We start from the raw sequence: 18800 nt of genomic DNA, 5'->3' as shown, positions 1-18800 counted from the left end.
TGGGGGCTGTGGGGAAGCCTTTCTGGGCAGGGCAGGGCCCTGCAGAGAGAGCAGTGCAGCCTGGCCTGGGGAGGTGAGCAGACCGGGCTCATCTGCGCCACTGACCCGCACAGGCTGCACGGTTCTGAGCAGGACCGTGACAGGCTATGTCGGGTACCTGTCCGCAGAAAGGTTCCAGACAGCTCCCCGACCTCTCGAGTCAGTGGTATAACAGCCGGCAGCGTGTGCGATGCTGGCTGCACCTCCTCCCTCTCCAAGAGAGAGAACTCAAGCTGCGGGGTGGGAACAACTCCCGGCCCCAGCCCTCGCAGCTTGAGGAGTGGCTTGGGGAGCTGCTGGGAGGTGCTGGGGGAAACAAGGAGCTGGCGAGGGTGCGGGGCAGGGCCTGCCGCAGGAGCCCGCAGGAGTCCCGGGGCTGACGTCTCAGGGCATCTCTGTCGACACAGGTACAGCGGCGGCAGAAGATGGAGAGAACCCAGACCATTCGTGCTGCTCTCATGCGCACCTACGGCGGCATCGCACTGCACGCCCCCAAGGAGCAGCTGCTCACCTGTGTGGATAAAGACATCATGGGCAACATCCTGAGGCTGTCCAGAGATAAACAGAGGGTAGGAGCACAGGGCGCGTAGGGTGGGGATGCCCGGGTGCCCCAGCTCCGGCCCCTCGGGGCTGGGGTGTACCGAGATGGGCGGTCTCTTCCTAAAGACCTCCCAAGGAGGGGTTTGTCCTCAACGTCCAGATGCAAGCCCTCCGTGGGTTCCCCCTGCCCATGCTCCTCTTCCACCTCTCAGCTCTTCAAAGAGTTCAAGGGGTGCTTTGCTCTCTTTGGCCTCAGGACTTGCAGCTCAAGCTCGCCCTGGTGCAGAGCATCGCCGAGGTCAGTTGTGCCATCCAGGCTGTGGGCGACTGCGGCAGCTTTGAGCTCTCCTTAAAGCAGGAGGCGACGCGGACCCTGCTGGTGAGTGTCCGCAGCTGGAGCCGTCACACGGGGGAGTTGTGGGCTGCGCCGTCAGACTGGTTTCCCCAGAGGCACGATGGTCTCTCGGCTTCACGCGAGCTCCTGGAGCTGTGTCCGGAGCTGGTGGGGCCCTTGGGTGCTGGTCCTGGGTGGCTGTGGCTGAGGAGCAGGGTCCCTCCTGCAGTGCCTTTGGGGTTCCGTGGGGGAGATGGGGCAGCGTCTGCCCAGGCCTGGCAGCAGAGCCTGTCCCCGGGGCGGCGGGAGGGCTGTCCCGTGTCCCTGCCCGCTGCCAACTCTGCGCTTGTCTCTGGGACTTGCAGGCCTGGATAAAGAGGGAGCCCTGGGACTCGCTGGTGTATGGAGTGTTTCAGGCCCTGGAGGAGTTGAGGTGAGGTCTGTTCCCCAGGCTCTGGGCACTCCCAGTGTGCCCCAGCCCAGCTTGAGCATGGGGCCAGGAGCTGCTGGGGCTGTGGAGTGGGAGGGTGTTCCCCATTCCAGGTGTCTCCCAGAAGAAGGGAGCCCCAGGGGTTCCTTAACCTGCTGGTGGGGGTTTGCCTGCTGCCTGGGAGGAGGTAGGAATTGCTGGAGCTGAAGGCAGTGCTCGCTGGCATGGGCTGGGGGCGTTGGATTTGGGGCCCTCGATTAGGAGGGACCCAGTTGTGGTTTAAGCCACCCTGGAGAGGGCTAGTAAATCCCCTTTCTGTTTTGTCTCCCTTTTTCCTCTGGCCAGCAAGCTGAGGCCGCCTCTGAGCGGGAAGGAAAATCGCAACCTGCTGGCAGTGTGCTGCCAGAGTGTTTTGTCCCATCCTTCCGAGGAGCGGATGAAAAAGGGAAGGAAGAGTGTGAGGGCAGCTGTGAACATGGAGGTACGCACCGGCCAGCGCCTGCCCACCTCTGGGTCAGGATCCCCCCTCAGCACGCCCTGGCAGCCCCCATGATGCATAACCTCAGCTCTCCTTTGCTGCTTTTAGCTTCTGCACAGGAGAGGCATGGAAGATCTGGGCCACCTCATAGAAACCCTTCTGGAGGCTGAGGCGACCTCTGCCTGCTTTGACGACGTGGTCCACGTGAGTAGCCACGGGGCAACAGGGAAAGCGTTGCCAGGGCAGAGAATCGAGACCTTAGTGGGTGATAGGAGGTGGATACCTTTCCCACAGACAAATGGGGCTTTGGCTCCTTGCTCTGGGGCTGTGCATCCGGCCGGGGCTGGGGGACAGGAGCGCCCGGCCACTGCAGCCTCAGGACAGGCAGCGAAGTGGGCCCTGATGGAGGGAAAGCCAAGAGCCAGCCCTGAGCTGGGCGAGAGCAGCCCTGGGGGGAAGGCCAGAGCGGGGAGACGCCAGCAGGGCAGCAAGACCTGACGCAGGGCAGAGGCGGCTGCAGAGCGCGAGGCAGTGAAGGCTGCGGGGCCAGTGCTTGGTGGGGCGGGGGATGCGCCAGGAAGGGGCCAGAGAAGAAGGGAGAGGGAGAGGGATCTCGGGGAGAGAAAGATTCCCGTTGCGAGAGAGATGCACCCTGCCCCAGGTCCTGAAGGGCTGGCTCACCTCAGCCAAAGAATGGGAGCGGGAGAGAGCCCTGCAGGTTTTCACCCACGTGCTGGGCGCTTGCAAGGAGCGATGCGAGCTCATGGTGAGTAGGGACCCTCCGCGTGCCCTGGTGCCCCCTTCCCACCATTCGTGGCCCTGGAAAGGAGCCCTGCCTGGCTGGGTGCTGGGTTTCGGGGCCCCTGGGATTACGGGGCAGCCCTTCTGCCTGCCCTTCTGCCTGGTCGCTGCGCAGGGCAGTAGAGGCGAGCGGGCGCTGGGGCTGCCTGCAACCTTTTTCCTGCTGCTGTCCCCTGCAGAGAGGATGTCCCTACAAGCACTTCGGCTCCCTGGTGGGACTGCTGGGGTCTCTGACCAGCGACTGCCTGGCCACGTGCCGCCAGAGGGCATGGGTCTGCCTTGGCTACCTTCTCCAAATGCAAGGTGAGGAGAGCAGGCGCTTCCCAGCCTCGCTCAGCCCGATCCTCCCTGCCTTCCTGGCCTGGCGCCACCGGGGTCCCGTGGAGGGAAGGGGGAGGCAATGTGCTCGGCTGGTTTTGTGCCCCCACCCTGTTAGCCCTCTGCCTCCCTGCCCATCTCAGGAAGGATCCCTGAGAGAGTGTTGCTGAGTCCCACCTCCCCGGGGCGTGCGTGAGGTTGGGTGGTCAGGGCCATCCCTCACTGCTGTCTGAGAGCAGGACATTGTCACCAATGCTGGGGACTGTCCCCCTCCACGTTGCAGGAGAGACAGAGGGTGGTCAGACAGCTCGCTCGGATGAGGTCCCTGACGTTTCAGAGGCTGCCTTCCCCCTCGCTCCCTGCCCTCAGCCTGGAGAGACAGGCAGCTACCCAGGCAGTCTCCAAAGTCATCCCTGGCAGGGAAGAAATCTCCTGTTGAGCACAAGAGAGGAAACCAATTTGCTGCCCAGAGCAAACTGGGCAGGGAGGAGGGATCTGAGCTGCAGGCCCAGAGCGTGCTGCAAAGGGTTGTGTTTGCACCCTTTCCTCTTCAGGCAGCAGGGTCTGCCTGTGCTGAGGAAGTCACAGGGAGGTTTCCTGCCTCCCAGAGACGATGGTGGCCTGTGTGGGAATAGGGGACGCAGCTGCTAGGAGCAGAGGCTGCTGAAACCCTGAAGCCCCAGCAAATGGTTTAAGGAGGAAGAGGGCTCTTTCCAGCCCGGGATATGTCAGCCATTTATGGGGCTCAGGAAATCCCGCTGCCCCACGTTCAGGAGGGCCCTGGCTTTCCCTGTGGCCTTCCCTGCCACCACTTGGGTTCTCCTTTATTGGTATCTGGGGCCAGAGGTTGGCTTTCTGTAGACGTGACTCCTCTCCTGCTGTTTGTTCCAGCCAAGAGAATGAAGGTGCCGCAGACAGATGAGATCTGGTGCCTTTGTGAGGAGCTGAACAGCCCGCACACCGAGACTTCGGCAGAGACCTGCACCGAAATAACAAAGGTAACTGGCCCCAAAACAGTGGGGTGGGGGCCCAGCTCCTGGGCTCCTGCACGTCTCCCTGCTCCCCTCCAGAGTCTCTGTCTCCAGAGCGAGCTGTCCAGGACAGCTGTTGTTAGCAAGTAACAGGAGGCTTTGAGACAAGACCGTCCTTTAGGCACGCTGGAGCAGACACCATGATGTGTGCGTTTGCACACACGTGTGTGTGCGTGAGTGCTCTTGTCAGAATACAAATTCGGTATATAAGCAAACAACAAGGGGTAGACACTTCCAAATCGCTTAGCGGCACCAGATGTAAGCAGCACTGTAGGCACAGCAGGAGGGTCAAGTGACTGGCCCCTCTGTGACTGCTGAACTAACGGTCCCGTCAAGTTGCCTTTCCTTTCGGAATCGCTGGGGCAGAGCTGTGACGCGGGCTCTCCTGTTCCTGACTTCTCTCCAGGCTGTTTGCAGATGCATCCCTGCAGCACAGGCTGTGGACTTTCTGACTGCCGTCCTGGGCAGCTTGCTGCATGTCATGCCCCCATGTGCAAGAGCAGTGTGGAAGTGGGTGTTCGTCTTCCTGGTGGAATGCAGAAAGGAAATAGTCCAGGAGGTAAAGGAGAGCTTTTTTTCCATTAGACTTTGTCTTTTCTCCTGTTGGCTGTTGCACTACACCCTGTGCAGTTGGCATGGGCTCAAGAAATGCCGCCTGTGTGCCGAGCCAAGGGGCTACTGATGGTCCGAGTCGTGCGTTAGCACCCGCTGCTGGCGCCTGCTCCAGCTGGTGACAAGGCTATGGGCACTTCTTGTCCAAAGTCTGCCATTGGTCCGGGTCCTTCCCATGAGTGAGGCACTGGGAGGCACCAACCTTGCCATTCCTCCCCTTCCTCTGGGGTCACTGTCAGTCCTCCCTGCCCCGGGACCCACCTCACCCTTCTCTTTCTTCACTGGTCCCCAATTCCATCTACTCTGAGCTTTGCTGGGCATGCTAGGTTTTCCACAGGTTGGATAGTTGTTCATTGCTCTCATTGCTTTCCCCGACTGTGGGGTTACCCAGCCTGTGAGGTGCCCTTCCTTTAGCCACTAGTTGCTGCCCATCTGTAGCCTGGGAGCCTCTGGCCTCGTGCTGTGCCTGCCCTTTCAAGGCTCCTGTTCTCCGCTCACGCTCTGCTGCGCTCCACTTGGGCTCTAGGGCCACCAGTGGCTCAAGCAGTGCAGACTAACTCAAGTTAGTCTCAGGAGGGTAGAGGCAAGGAAAAGCATCCCTGGAGAACTGGGTTCCTCTGGAAGGAGACACGTGCCCTTGCAGAGGCCCTGCAAGGCATCTTCAGGGTCTCGAAGAGCGTGTTTGTTCGTGGCCTTGCATCGCTACAGACGCATGGGGAGAGTTAGCCAAGCGTTGAGCGTGAAATGGGTCCGAGTCCTCTGTGTGCACACAGGGCACGCAGCTGCTCATACGGTTGGGCCCAGGCACACGCAGCGACTGAGGCTGTGCGTGTGAGCGTGTGCACGCGTGTGCGCGTGCATGCGCACGATTGCCAAGAGCACACTGGGCTCCAGATGTGAGCCAGGGTCAGGCAGGGTGGAAGGCGTGAGGTTTCGAGCTGGATCTGGACTCTGTGTCAAGGGAGCAGGCATCACTCATGTGCTGAATGACTGTGTCTGGGCCCCACAGGAGGGGGTAAAGGATGCACCGAGCCCTTCTTTCTCCTCTTCTTCCATTCAGGTGCCAAAAATCTTGGACACCCTTTACAGCTACATGCAGCAGAGCACCCACAGGCCCTTCCTGCTCCATGCAGTGTTTCTCCTCACCCGCTTTCACCAGGAGCCCGTAATCAGCAGTCTCCTCCAGAAGAGTCTCTTCATGGACAGGTACGTGCACTACCCACCTCCCCACTGTAGTCAAACAGGGACCCTGCAGCTTCCTTGCCCTGGGGGGTCCCGTTGAGAAGCAGGTCTTTTTTTTCTGCCCGAGCAAGACTGCGTGCTTGTGTCTCTGCTGTGAGTGGGGCGTTGTAAGCCCCATTGCAGGTGAGGAGGTTTGAGGGCACCGCAGGACCGCAAGGATGCGGGCTCAGGGGTGAACGTCTCTTCCCTCGCAGTGACACGGTGGAGCTGTGGAGGAGCCTGGGGAGAAGCATCCTTGGGATTCGGATCCTGAGGTGCTTAGCGGAGAAACTAAACAGAGCAGGAAACGACCGCCCGGGGACGGGCTCCTCCACTTGTGAGCGGCACGACCGTCAGACTGCTCTGGAGACTCTGACGGTACGTTCAACGGCAGACACATTTCTGCAGCTTGGCATCTGCTTGCTAACTCATACTTGGGCGCAAGGGAGTCGGGTGCCCTTTGCGGGTGCCCGTGGAGATTCGCAGGGCGCTGTGCTGGGCCGGCCTCAAGGAGCGTGGGGAGCCAGGCCAGTTTGGTACTCCTGAGGCACAAGGCTGTCGCAGAAGTGACAACTGCGGACAGTGACCCCCCACCCCGGGCACGCGGGGGAACCAGGCTGGTGGGAAAAGGCCTTCCCTGAACAGGTGGTTCTTGGTCACGTTTCTCCGCAGATCACCTGTGCCATCTCCGAGGTGGTGCTTGCCCTGAGGAGCACGGAGGAGCTCAGGCAACTGCTTCCCCACCTCCTTCCCAGCCTCCTGAGGTGGGCCAGTGAAATGCTGGGTGAGGAGAGGCTGCTTTTGCTCATGAGCAGCTGGGGAGAACTGTTCCTCGAGTGCCAAATGCACGTGGAGAAGCCGTGCAGGTAAGGAGCCGAAGGGGCAGATGGAGGGGCTGGCTTCAGTTCCCCGTGCCAAGGCATGTGCCTTTGTGGGGCTGAGGGAGGGCTTCGCCTGCCCCACTTCCTACATGTGGAAAGCGGTCGTCGTGGTTGCTTTTACTTCTGTTCCTTCATGGAGAAACTCCAGCTCCCAGGCAGGAAGGTCATACGCAGCTCATACTGCGGACGGCCGTCATCTTGCCTCCTGCGTACCCTTGCGCGCACAATAGCATTGCGCTCCCTCAAGGGACCCCCGCTGGGAGCAGTGACTCTTGCGGGCACTGGTGTCATTCTTGGCCAAAGGCTGGTGGGAAGAGGTATGAGGTGTTGGCCTTGGCTGATAAGTAGCGTGGAGTCGGTCTAGAGGCGTGGGTTTTCTTCTGCTTCGGTGGGTCTGGGGCATGAAGAAAATGCCAGTGTCGTTAGCTGCAGTCTGGAAGGCTGTGAAGCATCATTCCAGGGGTATTTAGCGCTGCTGCAGATCAGTCTTCCCCTAACCTGCTGTGATTGGAGAGTTCTTGGGGTTTCTGGCGGTGGTGCTATTTGGACTTGTTTTGTTTGATTGGGTTGGTTTATTTTGCGTTTTGTTTCTTTTGCCAGGGTTTTCCTTTCAGCTCTAGAGTTGGTGCTGGGCAAATGCATGGCGCAGAAATGGATGCAGCTGCTCGTGAATTGGGGAGTGTGGGCTCGCCTGGAAGACCCCCTGGCTTACCCTGAGGGGGTGTGTCTCCTGAGCAGGTAAGAGCCCCAGGGATGCATCTGGCCAACTCCTGCAGGGCTGTGCCCAGGGAAATGGCCGCTGGGACCCTCCCGGCGTGCCCGGGAAGCCGTCGGGAGCTGAAGAATAGTGTCTGCATCGGCGCAAGTGAATTTTGGAGGCCCGGCCTGTGGCCTTCCTGGGTAACTGTGTGTCCCTCGCTTGTGACCCCTGCACAGGGTCCTGCTCCACGCTGGGCTCGTCTCCCCCTGTCTGGTGAAGAACCTCTTGCCGTGGCTGGATTCCTGCTCAGTTAAACTGCGGGTGACAGCTACAGCTTTCTTTGCTGAGGTAAGGCAGGAGATGGGGAAGGAAGGGTTCAGAGGGCTTTTACTGAGATACTGCTGCTTGGGATGTCTCTTTTTGTGGGAAGATCCCTGGCGAACGGCTCCCTGGAGCAGGGTGGCCAGGGGAGCACCTGGCCGGGACCAGGTCCCCACGGCGCTGCCTGTGGTGTTGTTCCAGATCTCTCGGGACCGCAGGACGACAGGGACCTCCGAGTGAGGCAGGCGCTAGAGGAATCCCTCCGCAATGCCTGGCCCCAGCCAGCACCACGGACTTAATTAAAGCTCATCAAAAGACACCGAAAGGGGAGCGTATCTGTTCTTTCCCTAATAGCACCCCCGCGGTTGGTGAGACAACGTGTGGGTGACACCCAGGCTGGGGGCTGCCAGCTGTGGGGCCCCTCTCAGATCTTCCCGGGCTGGGGACAATGGAGTCATGCCGGGACAGACCCCAGAGCAGGGGTCTCCCCGTGGGGTCCTGGGGCCTTGCCGTGCCCTCCCACTGCCCATGGGGATCTCCTCGCCACCCCTCCCACCGCGGCATGACCACCTCCAGCACCAGCCCGCGCTGGTGCAGGGAACAGCCCAGGACAGCCCCGACCGTATCACCAGCATCTGGCTGGCCCATCGGACCCCTGCCCGTTAACCCAGGCCCCACTGGTGCTGTTCCTCACCCCCAGCGAGCCTCTGCACATCTGCAGGGGGCAGGGGCAGCTCCACACAGGGAGACCACCAGCAGAGACGGGGCTTTGTCCCTTGGGCTGCTGTGCACGCTGGCCCGGCTGCGAGCCCCTGTGAGCCTCAGCCCCCTGTCCCGCGGGTCCCACCCCACGTGTGATCCAAACTGAACGCCTGTCCTTTGTAGTGCCCAGAGCCTCATGTTTCGGGCCGAAATGCTCAGGTTTAGGGTCCAAACCCGCCTTTGATGACCCCCAGCCTTTCCTCAGGGCCCACAGCTCCATCCTGAGGCTCTCAGCCCTAAAGGTGGAGTTGGTTGCCTGGCAACCTCCCCCCAGCAGTCCCTGGGGAGTCAGTGGACCCAGGACAGCCAATCGCACTTGAGGAGGCGGGGGCAAGGCATGTGATCGATAGGTAACCCACCAGTCAAGGTTCGAGGCCTGCAGGAAAGGTGGCAAGAGTGCAAAAAGCCAGGCACAGTGCTGGGGGGGGGGGGGGGCAGTGTTGGTTGGAGGCGGGGCATGCCAGCTCCACCAATCAGAGCTGGCAATAGCAAAGCACACCGGTGACTGATAAGCCGCCTGCCCCATCACGGGATGGGAGGAGCAAGGGAGCAATCTCATGCAGCCAATCGGAGGAAACATCGCCTCAGGGGAGGGCGGGCAGCACACCGCAGCAGGCGGCCAATCACAGAGAGCATCACCTCAGGTGCACCTGGGCAGCCTGAGGCCTGGGGCCAGTCAGAGGCCGCCCTGAGGGAAGGGCGGGCCCCAAACCAGGGCACAGTGACAGCCGAGGGGACCAATCCGAGGCAGCACCGCCTCAAGGGAGGAGACTGACAGCCCTCCCCACCTGTGCTGCCCCATGGGAGAAGAAGGTGGGCTACGCCGGCCACCAGGCCTGGTGCTGGGGCCAGGAGTTTCCTTTAGGCACCTGCAGTGCCGAGGGCTCCGGCAGTCCTGGGAGCTGAGTGTGCCAGGCACAGGGCAAGCGACTGAGCTGGACGTTCTCCAACGGCAGGCATTTGTAGGAGGGGGGCTCGGAGGGAACCCATCTTGCCCTGCCGCTGCAGGGGGTCGGGTCCAGGCACGCGGGAGCCCTGGCCCCCTGCACGTCGGGCTTTGCAGTGCCCTCACATGGCCTGAGCCTCCTCCCAACCGCACAGAGCTGCTCAGACCTGCTGCTAACTCCTGGTTCCCCGCCGCTGACTTGCTACTTGCATGGATCGGACGCGTTGGTTCAGCTGCATGTCGTGAAAGAAAGCAAAGGACCGAGAAGCCAGAGAGACAGGGAGAGAGGTTGCTGCAGAGTGGAGTCCCTGGAGATAAATGTCTTTGGGGGAGGCTTCTCATGTCAGGCCAGGCCAGGCAAACAGATGAAACTGTGGAGTGGGAAGGCTCCCGTAGGCAGTAGCTCAAAGGGGCTGAGCTCTGCCTGCCAGCCTGTTGTATTAGGCGGGACAACATCAAGAGCAGCCACGGCAGCCGCTGAAGACAGGCTATTTAGAGAGCATACTCTCCTCTGAGCAAGTACAAGCCTAACTCTTGACAGCCCGGTTCCCCCAGCAGCCCCCTCTTGCCCCACTCGTGGGAGAGGAGCAAGCTCTGGGCCAGGCAAGGGGCTGGTGGGAAGCTTGTGACACTGGTCAGGAGGTGAGGACCAGCTCCCACAGGGGCAGAGTGCCCCCAGGAGCCCCAGGCCAGCACGGCCCTACTCCTACAGCCGTGGTCCCCCAGGGCATGGCCAGGCTGCACCGTCCCACTGTGCCAGCCCACCTCCGTGGGAGGTGAGGGGTCCCCAGGCTCTGCCTGTGCATGGAGGGCTGGGAGGGGGTGCTGGGACCCAGAGCTTGGGCTGTGGGACGTTCCCTGCTCTGGGAGCAGAAGAGGCACCATGGGCGACTCACTCCGATGTGGCTGTCCCTGTTGCTGCTCTCAAAACTTCAGGCAGAAATCCCTCCAGAGGCCAGGACAAACCCCACCTCACTTGGGGTGTCCCCGCAATGCCTGGCAGATTTCCCTGCCTTCCCGCCATGGTCTGGCCCCATCGCCCTGCGCCCCAGGGAGCAGAGACGGGTGGGGGCCTTCCAGCAAGGAAGGAGGGCTGAGGGGAAGTCTGCTCATCCAAGGGCTGAAGGCTCTGGGACACACGGGGGCTTCCTCACCCATTGCACCTCAAGGTGAAGGGCGAGGGGCAGAGCACAGCTGGAGCCAGAGGAGCACAGCTGGAGCTGGGGCTGCCTGACTAGTCTGGGGGGTGGAGGGAGGAGAAGGTGTGGGGAGGGATGTCCATGACTGTTTCTGGGAATGCTGTCTCAGGCCCCAGCCTTCACCAGGGCCATGCCTCCCCGTGCCCCTTGCCTAAACTTCCCATGTCCCTTGCCTAAACTTCCCACCCCTTGTTATTGCTCACGCCGCTGCCAGCTGGTTTCCAAGGCTGGGCCTGGCAGAGGAGGGAGGAGAGTTTTGGTCGACGCTTTTTGCTCCTCAGGCTGGAGAATGACATCCTTAGCTGAATCAAGAGGGCAGACGCGGAGAGAGGGATGATACTGAAACAAGGAGTTTGGAGAACTGTCTAAACTCAAGGTCTGCAAGCAAGACTAAAGCAAGCCCTGCCTCTGGTGACTTGGCTTCCCAGGTCACTATGGGATGGAAGGGGACCTTCTGCTGAAGATCTCTCATGGACAGACGTCCCCACCGCAGACATGTAGAGCTCCTCCAAGGGGGTTACTCCGGGTGCCTCGGTGGAGGGCAGAGGTGGCCCTAGGCCTGAAAGACCAGCTGTACTGAGGTCTGGTACCCTTGAGTGCTGCTGCCCGTGGGATTCCCACCAAAAGTCCCCTGAAGAGGCAAGAATCTTCACCCACTGTTTCATGGTCACTACAGCCAAGGCTGACAATGGTTTTTCCATCCCTGTCATCCCTTCCAATGTCAGGGAAGGTGTCGATATGATCCCAAGGGCAAGATTAAGACACAAGCAAGGTCAAATGCCGCATACCCAAAAGAGCTTTTATTATCAAAAGCAGAAAATAGTAGCACTAGGATAGAATGGAAGAAAAGGCAGAAATCAAGCAAGCAGTCGGGATACAGTTGCAAGAATTGTCACCACCTGTCACGTCCCAAAGTTGGAGCAACTCAGGTTCGTGGGTTTCCTTTGTCAGAATTAAGGTGAAATGACACCAGGGGAGTTCAAACAACAATCAACATTTTTTCAACCTAGCTAACCTTGCCCAGTACAAGTGAACTTATCAATATGAACCTTGCAACGTGTCATTAAGCCGCTGTTTGAAAAGAGAAGGGAGGTGTAGAAAAAGAAATGGAAAAAGGAACATGAAATGTACCAGAAGGAGAGCCCTCCCGTTGAGTCACGAGTTTCAGAGCAGACCCCCTTGCTTTCTGGACTCCTTCTCAAAGAGGAGCCAGGGGCGGCTAGATCCCCTCCTAGTCTCAGATTTGGTCAACGGTTTATGTTTAAAAGGATGAGGTGTAGGGACTGTGGAAAAGAGGGAGAAAGAGAAAGAAAGAGAGAAGGAAAGGGTTTCACCAGTCCTGGGTCCAGCATTGGTCCAGCCAGCGTAGAGATCCAGTTCCGGAGGGCGCACACTGAGAACTCGTTCTGCCTTCTTTTATAGTGCGTTAGTCGATGGTTTTGACAGGCGCAGTTCCCATTCCCGGGGTTCTCTGGAATCGGTCGGTGAGCTTTGGGGGGCAGTTCATTGCGGACTTGCCTCTCTTTTTCTGCTGGCATGACCGCTTAAGATAGAAGCACAGTCCCATCTTCCGTGGGGCCTCCTCCTCCAGGCACATATGCTGTGCTCCTTCTCCTGGACACTTAAGATAAGGAATTGTGACTTTGGAGAAGTGTGGTCCCACCCTCTGTGGGGCCCTCTCCTCTGGCCACATTGTCCTGTTCACAAAAGTCCAGCATTTTTACAGAGGCCATTTTCTCCACCAAAGCTCTTTAACGAATGTTTGAAACATTGACTATAATTTGTCAGACCATCACACCACCATGGATCCAGCAGTGTCCCATTGGTCCTCAGTCATCAATTCTTCGGTGATGGGTGCATACCACTGCTTGTCTCCACGTTTTTTTGTAGGGCATAGTCCGATGCACGCGCATACATACTGTTCATGAACTGTTCACCTGCTGCAGGTTTCATCTATCACACAACCTTTGCGTGATCAATGCCAGAAACCAGTACCTTATCTCAAAGACTGCAGTTTCCATGACAACGATAGCCTCCACATTCCTGCAGGCTTTGCCGGCTCCGGCCTGTCTCCTCCCCTGGATGCCTCAGTGGCCTGATAATCGTCTTTATGGACAGAGAAGTGCCCTGCTTAAACAAGCCATCTCTGGGATAAGTGGCCCATCACAGCAAACAATCCTTGAGATGAATGGCTTGAGATGACAGTCCACTCTCTCACAACAAACAATCTTTGAGACAGATAGCTCGAGAGAACAACTCAGTCTCTCACACCCTGATCAGCACTCCCTCTTCTGCAAGGACCAGAGTCAGGTGAGCATCACCTTTGTTGGCCTACCTGGCACCTGTGTGAAGAAGTGGTCCCAAGACACCCTAGAAACCTGCTGGACCCTCAGAGGGTGTCCGTGATTTCCATCCTTGGAGGCCTTCAGCTTTCACTCTGGAGCGTTGCAGCCAACCTGATCCCAGGGTGGGTGATCGTTTCCTTCTGGGCAGGAGGCTCAGCTAGAGACCCCCAGCCAGGCCCTTCCAGCCACTTCCATGAGCTTGTGTTGCAAGCTCCTGCAGTGTTCCTTGGAAAAGGGATTCAGCGGGAGGTGAAGACATCTAAATATGTACCTACTTCTCGAAATAGATGGCATCTAAGTCATCGCCTCATGGGACAATTCAGGGTGGAGGGGAGCTTCAGAGGCCTAGGCTCAAAGCAGGGTCAGCTCTGACATCAGACCAGGTTGCTCAACGCATTTCAGCATCCACAGAGTGCGCACACGAGCCAGGCATCTCAGACACCATCAGGGAAATGCAGACAGGTCATTTGACCAGTTCCCTGAACAAAGGGAGCTATCGGCATGCCGAGCCTCCTGAGATTCCTAGGAACACCGAAGCTTTTGCTCCAGAGGAGCGTGATCCCTCCTGAGGTGTCCTGGTGTAGCCCCTGCTCCGTGTGGTGCTTTAGGCTGTAAAGAACATCAAAACAACGCCTCTGATGGGGGTAATTTCACCTCCAATGCCAAAATGCAGAGCAGAGGGAGGGATCTCAGAGCTCCCAGGCTCTCTGCTGCAGGGTTAGGACTTCAGAGATGTTCCCAAAGTGGATTTGTTTGCATTTTTTTCTTCACTTCTAGTTCATGTGTCGGTACCGGAAAGAAGGCAGCAGAAGTGCACACTAGTTGTAACCCCTTTTTAGTGCCGGCAATGAAGGTGCCTCTCGGCTGGGAGCGTGAGGAGGACCCCGTGTTACAGCTCTTGAGTCCTTATACGCAACCCTAAAACTACTCACGTGTTCCTATTTACAATTTACACAAACTGTTGGCTTTGGCCATGATATCGCCTGTTACTATTCGCTTTCGAGAATTTGTACACGCAACCGCGCCCATCCAAGCACGCTTAATGCATGTTTATTAGCTGAGTTTGCACAATTTTGTTGTCGCTTTCAGCCAGTTTGGTCTGGTTTCTTCTAGCAGCAAACCCACTTCTACGGAAGAGGTCCGTGGGTCAAGTTCTCTTGCCCATGTCTCCGGAGACATCTTTGTCTTTTGGCATTTTCTTACGTAAAATGCCGCACCCCTCCTTTGTGAGCAGGGGCCAGGACATGCCATAGAGGGCCATACTGCCCCACCCCTCCTTGTGAGCAGGGGGGCAGGACATACCATAGAAGGCCATACTGCCCCACCCCTCATTGTGAGCATGGGGGCAGGACATACCATAGAAGGCCGTACTGCCCCACCCCTCATTGTGAGCAGGGGGGCAGGACAGGTATATAAGGCCATGCTCAGCCACCCGGCCGTGGCAGTTGCTGTCTTTGCTTCTGCACAGGGAAGGGAGGCAGCAGCTGCAACGGGGTCGGGGGGCTGCCGCCCCTCGCAGACCCAGGGAACGCAACCGTTGGTGACCTTTGGCAGCAGCGCTTGGTGGCCGACGCCATGGCGCGGGGCGTTGTGGGACGGGGGCCGGCGGCACCGCAGGAAAGACCGCCGGAAAGCCGCAACGCTGGGCAGCAAACAACATGCAAGGCTGTGGCAGATGCTCAGCTCCAGGTGCCAGAGGGGGCAGACCTGGTGCTCCTGAAGCAGAGCAGCCGCCTGCGGCGCCTTCTAGAAGACCTGGAGAGGCAACAGAGTGCCCTGGAGATGGAGAACCGCCTCCTGAAAAAGGAAGGCTCTCCAGAAGCGCGCAAGGAGGCAGAGAGGCTGCAGCAGATAAATGCTCGCCTAGCTGCCCTCGCCTCACGGCTGGGAGAAAGATCCAGGCAACTGCAGGCGACCATTGATTGCCTGATCAACTCTCAAGTGCCACTGCCCATCCAAAGCCCCACTGAGGAACTGTGCACGGCATCGCTTCCTCAGCAGAGGGGTGGAGAAATGGGAGAGCCTGCTGGAGCTTTGCTGGCACAAGACAAGCAGCATGACTTCTCAGAGAAGGCAGCTGAGGAGCCTCAGGCCCAAGTGGCTGCAGGTGAAGAGGCCTCTGATCATGTGGGCACCCACAGCCAAACTGGTGAGGAGTTAGAGGTGCAGCTCTCAGAGGTGACAAATGAAAACACCCGCCTGGCTGAAGAAAATGCTCGCCTCCGTGGGCAGGTGGGTTTGACAGAACACGTTCGAGCTGAAAATGCCAACCTGAAAGGGCAACTGGCGCGAGTGGCAGCGGAGCGAGATGCTGCCATCCAAATGAAGGTCTGTCTTCAAACCCAGCTGGAAGAGGCAGAGCGCAAACTGGAAGCCATGAGAGAAATGGCAGAAAGGAGTCAACAGCTGGGGAAGGAACTTGAGGAGACAAAGTTAGCGCTCCAGAGGAAGGAAGAGCAAGGCAAGTGTTTGCCGAGGGCTCAGGCAGAAGCACATGGGGAACACCAAGAAACCCTGCAGCTGTTTCGAGCCCAGCTGGCTTGGTTTCAGAAGCTAAACGAGCAACACCAGCAGCTACTTCAGGAACTTGAATGGCTGAAAAGAGAAAGATCCAACCGTAGCATTTCCAGGCCGCGCCAGGCTGAACGGGGCTGCAGACAAGGAGGCCATCGTCCTGGCAGCTATGAGAAAACAACTGGCGGAGCTGCGAGCGCTCATAGCTCGATACAGCTATGATGCTTTCAATGGTCCCAACGAGCGGCCTGAACTAGAGCTTCCTCTAGTTGCTGGACGATACATGTACATCTTTGGAGACGTGGGTGAAGATGGTTGGTACGTGGGAGAGCTGACCGATGGCACAAGAGGCTTCGTCCCCTCTAATCTTGTTGAAGAAGTTTCAGATGACGGACAGCCTGATGACACCGGAGTCTGTCCAGAGACAAGTGATTGGTAGCAGGACACAGATGATGTCTGTCCTGTCTTCTTCTATGTTCTTATTAAATCTTTTCCTAACGATCTCTCTGCACAGTCTCACTCTCTATCCTGTGTGGATGTGTACTGAAAGGACTATGTGCCAGCTACTGGGGGGGTTGGCGTCGGTGGACTGGGTGCCAGCTGCTGGAGTCAACCAGGGGGTGTAGGCACCCCTGGCTTGTGGTGCCAGCTACTGGCGTGGGTCCCAGTGCAGCTGGGCCCTGGCTGGGATATCAGGTGGGCAGAGGGTCTGTGCTGGGTGGCTGTGTGGTTCCTGCAGCACAAATGTGTGAGTGCTGCACGTTTGCAGGGAGCACCAAGACGGACCAGTCAGCAAGTAGGCGACTCGTGGGGTGGGTCAGAGGGCCGGAATCCGGGCAGGGGTACTGGCAGGGCAGAGAGGCTGTGCCAGTACTCTGGGGATCCATGAACATGCGTGTGCTTGTGAACGTATAGTGTGTTGTGTGTGTGCCTGCACTAGTGACCTCCTGTCTCTGGCAGCCCAAGAGGAGGAGGGGACATGGCTGTCTCTGTGTTTTATGTGAGTCCTCCATGTGGGTACTGTTGATGGCAGCACTTCATCTGTGGCAGTCTGTGTGACTGGCCCTGTGAGTGTCCTCTCTGCAGCCGTGTGTGTGTGTGTGTGCGCGCGCATCTCTGGGATGCGTGCTCAGCTTCGCTAGAAGTTGCACCTCCAAGCAGAAGAGTGGCAGCTGCATCCCTCAGCCTGGGCAAAGACTCCAGATCCCCAGGCACCAGGCTGGGCTCCAGCAGCCAGGCAGGACTGTACTGGTGGTACTGGTCTGGGCTCCAGGGGCATGGTAGGAGGGGTCATTGGCTGCAGTGCCTGGAAGCGGTGGCCAGTCTTGACATCCCTTAACACTGTGGGTCTGTGGGATGCATGGGGGGATCTGAATCCTGCTTCATCCCCAGGGCTTCCAGCTGGGGATGAGATGTCTGCATTGCTTCAGCTGAATCCCTGCCCAGCCAGAGCATTTAACCAACACCTCCCTGTCACTGCCTGTGTGTCCTTTTTGTTATGGGCCAAGAATATCAGTGCCCAGAGGGGAACGTCTACACCTCTCATAGACATCTGCGCTCTGGTAGGACAAACCATGCTTTTGGAATCGCTCTCTCTCCACTCTTTAGAGAGGGACAATTGGCGATTACTGCAGTCAGCTAAAAAGTCCATTCCCCGAGGGTGACTCCGCTGCCTTTCAGGAGCTGAGACATCTCCAGGGAGCCCAGAAGAGGCAGAGAAAGTGAAGCCTTGGGCTGGTCCTCTGCTCCTGAGCTGGGCCGGGCTCCTGGGATGGAGGAGCTCCCAGCAAGCGGGCAGCGCTTGTGAGAGACAGCTCTGCCCAGCAGCAGCTCCCCTGCGAAGCGCAGCAGGGCTGAAGGCACTGCCTGCAGGTAGTGAGGGGAGACGAGCGAGGCAGAGAGAGGTCAGTGGGAGGACAGCTGAGCTCCCCGTGTGGGAGAAGGACTTCTGGGAAGACTCCGGCTGCAGGGCAGTGCACATGCGTGAGTTTCCTGGAGGAGTCTCCAAAACCTGGCACATCCAAAGCATCTGTCAGAACAACCCTCACAGTTTGTCCAGTTTGTAGGAAGACGTGCTGCTGAGCAAGGCTTCCCTGCTGCATTGTCAGAGGGACAGGACACGATGGCTGCCTTCTCCCAGGTACGGCTGCAGAGCATCAGTGTGGTTAGTGACAAAAGAATGTATATCAAGAAAAGATAGATAGTAGAGATACTAATGAACATTCTTTTGCATAAGTTGTATCAAACCTGTAGTGTCCAACCACGCAGAATCACTAGAAAAGGGTCAACTAGTGGACAAGTGAGGAAGACTATCAAAGACCACCAGAGGACCCCTGAAGATCACCAAAGATCTCAAGTGCGCCTGCACCAAGGACATTTACATATATTAATGAGTTCCTGGAATTCAGATGAATGTGTTAATTGTTTCCAGGAAAAATCATGAATATGTATGTCCATTTTGTATATAATCTCAACTGTTGAAAGAATTGGTATGCGCGATAGGTGGAACGATCCCCCGTGCATCCAGCGATGCAATGAAGAATGCCTGCTTTCTAAAACTCCAGAACTGAGTCTTAGAGAGTTTCTGAAGTGCCGACTTCTGGTAACACTTGAAAGGTCCCTTCCAAGCCAAACTATTCTATGATTCTAGAATTCTATTATGTGGCTTCTTGTGGCACTTTGCATGTTAACGAGGCCTTTGGTGCCAAGTTCCTGAACTGCAGATATTGAAAGAATGAACCAGCCTAGAAGGAAGCAAAAGGCTTCCTGAGGTCCATCCAAGTGGGGGGAGTGAAAGGGAGGATGAGAGGCAGGTCAGCTCATGGAGCATGTTGAGCACTGCCTAGCCACGCCACAGCAGAGGGCATTCCCCATCTCCCCGGGTGAGGCACGCGCACATGATGGAAACCCCAGTTGAGGAAGCACATCTTGTGGAGGGGAGAACCTCCCCGAGGCCCCTTTGTGCCTCTTGAGGTCTAAGCACTTGTGCAAGGCTCCAGGAGGAGTTAATCTGGTGCCCGCCTTTGCTTTGCAGATGGGTGGTCTGCGGTGGGCAGGGAATGGGACAGGACTGCGACCAGGAATGCCGTGGGAGGGGAGGTCCGTCACTCAGGGAGACAAGGATGAAGGGTGGGCAGTGAGGGTTGTGGTGTTTTTCTTCCCAAGTCACCATTACGCGTGAGGAAGCTCCGCTTCCCTGGCAATGGCCAAACATCTGCCTGCCGTTGGGAAGCCCCAGGGAGCTCCCTTCGGGAGTCTCTGTGGCGCAATCGGTTAGCGCGTTCGGCTGTTAACCGAAAGGTTGGTGGTTCGAGCCCACCCAGGGACG

General features: G+C 58.0%; 1 protein-coding gene and 1 non-coding gene across 2 annotated transcripts in view; both read left to right on the top strand.

Annotated features, from left to right (window-relative positions):
- The window catches only part of LOC128147304 (maestro heat-like repeat-containing protein family member 2B), a 29421-nt gene extending 10809 nt beyond the window's left edge, over positions 1-18612 (top strand). Inside the window, exons 18-35 of the mRNA XM_052799764.1 lie at positions 447-608; positions 836-958; positions 1279-1346; positions 1689-1824; positions 1930-2025; positions 2483-2587; positions 2802-2925; positions 3832-3938; positions 4378-4530; positions 5644-5789; positions 6020-6182; positions 6477-6670; positions 7286-7423; positions 7622-7727; positions 14684-14783; positions 15589-15786; positions 16212-16284; positions 18507-18612. Of these exons, the coding sequence (XP_052655724.1) occupies positions 447-608; positions 836-958; positions 1279-1346; positions 1689-1824; positions 1930-2025; positions 2483-2587; positions 2802-2925; positions 3832-3938; positions 4378-4530; positions 5644-5789; positions 6020-6182; positions 6477-6670; positions 7286-7423; positions 7622-7727; positions 14684-14783; positions 15589-15786; positions 16212-16284; positions 18507-18612 (2298 nt within the window). The remainder of the gene's footprint in view (positions 1-446; positions 609-835; positions 959-1278; positions 1347-1688; positions 1825-1929; positions 2026-2482; positions 2588-2801; positions 2926-3831; positions 3939-4377; positions 4531-5643; positions 5790-6019; positions 6183-6476; positions 6671-7285; positions 7424-7621; positions 7728-14683; positions 14784-15588; positions 15787-16211; positions 16285-18506) is intronic.
- A 114-nt stretch (positions 18613-18726) lies between these two features.
- Positions 18727-18800, top strand: TRNAN-GUU (transfer RNA asparagine (anticodon GUU)). The gene has a single exon. It is a non-coding gene; the product is annotated as a tRNA-Asn (tRNA).

This window comes from Harpia harpyja, chromosome 10 (assembly GCF_026419915.1).
Source record: "Harpia harpyja isolate bHarHar1 chromosome 10, bHarHar1 primary haplotype, whole genome shotgun sequence".
Lineage (NCBI taxonomy): Eukaryota > Metazoa > Chordata > Aves > Accipitriformes > Accipitridae > Harpia > Harpia harpyja.
The sequence above is the reverse complement of the archived record's forward strand: the minus strand, read 5'-3'. Positions and strand labels throughout refer to the sequence as shown.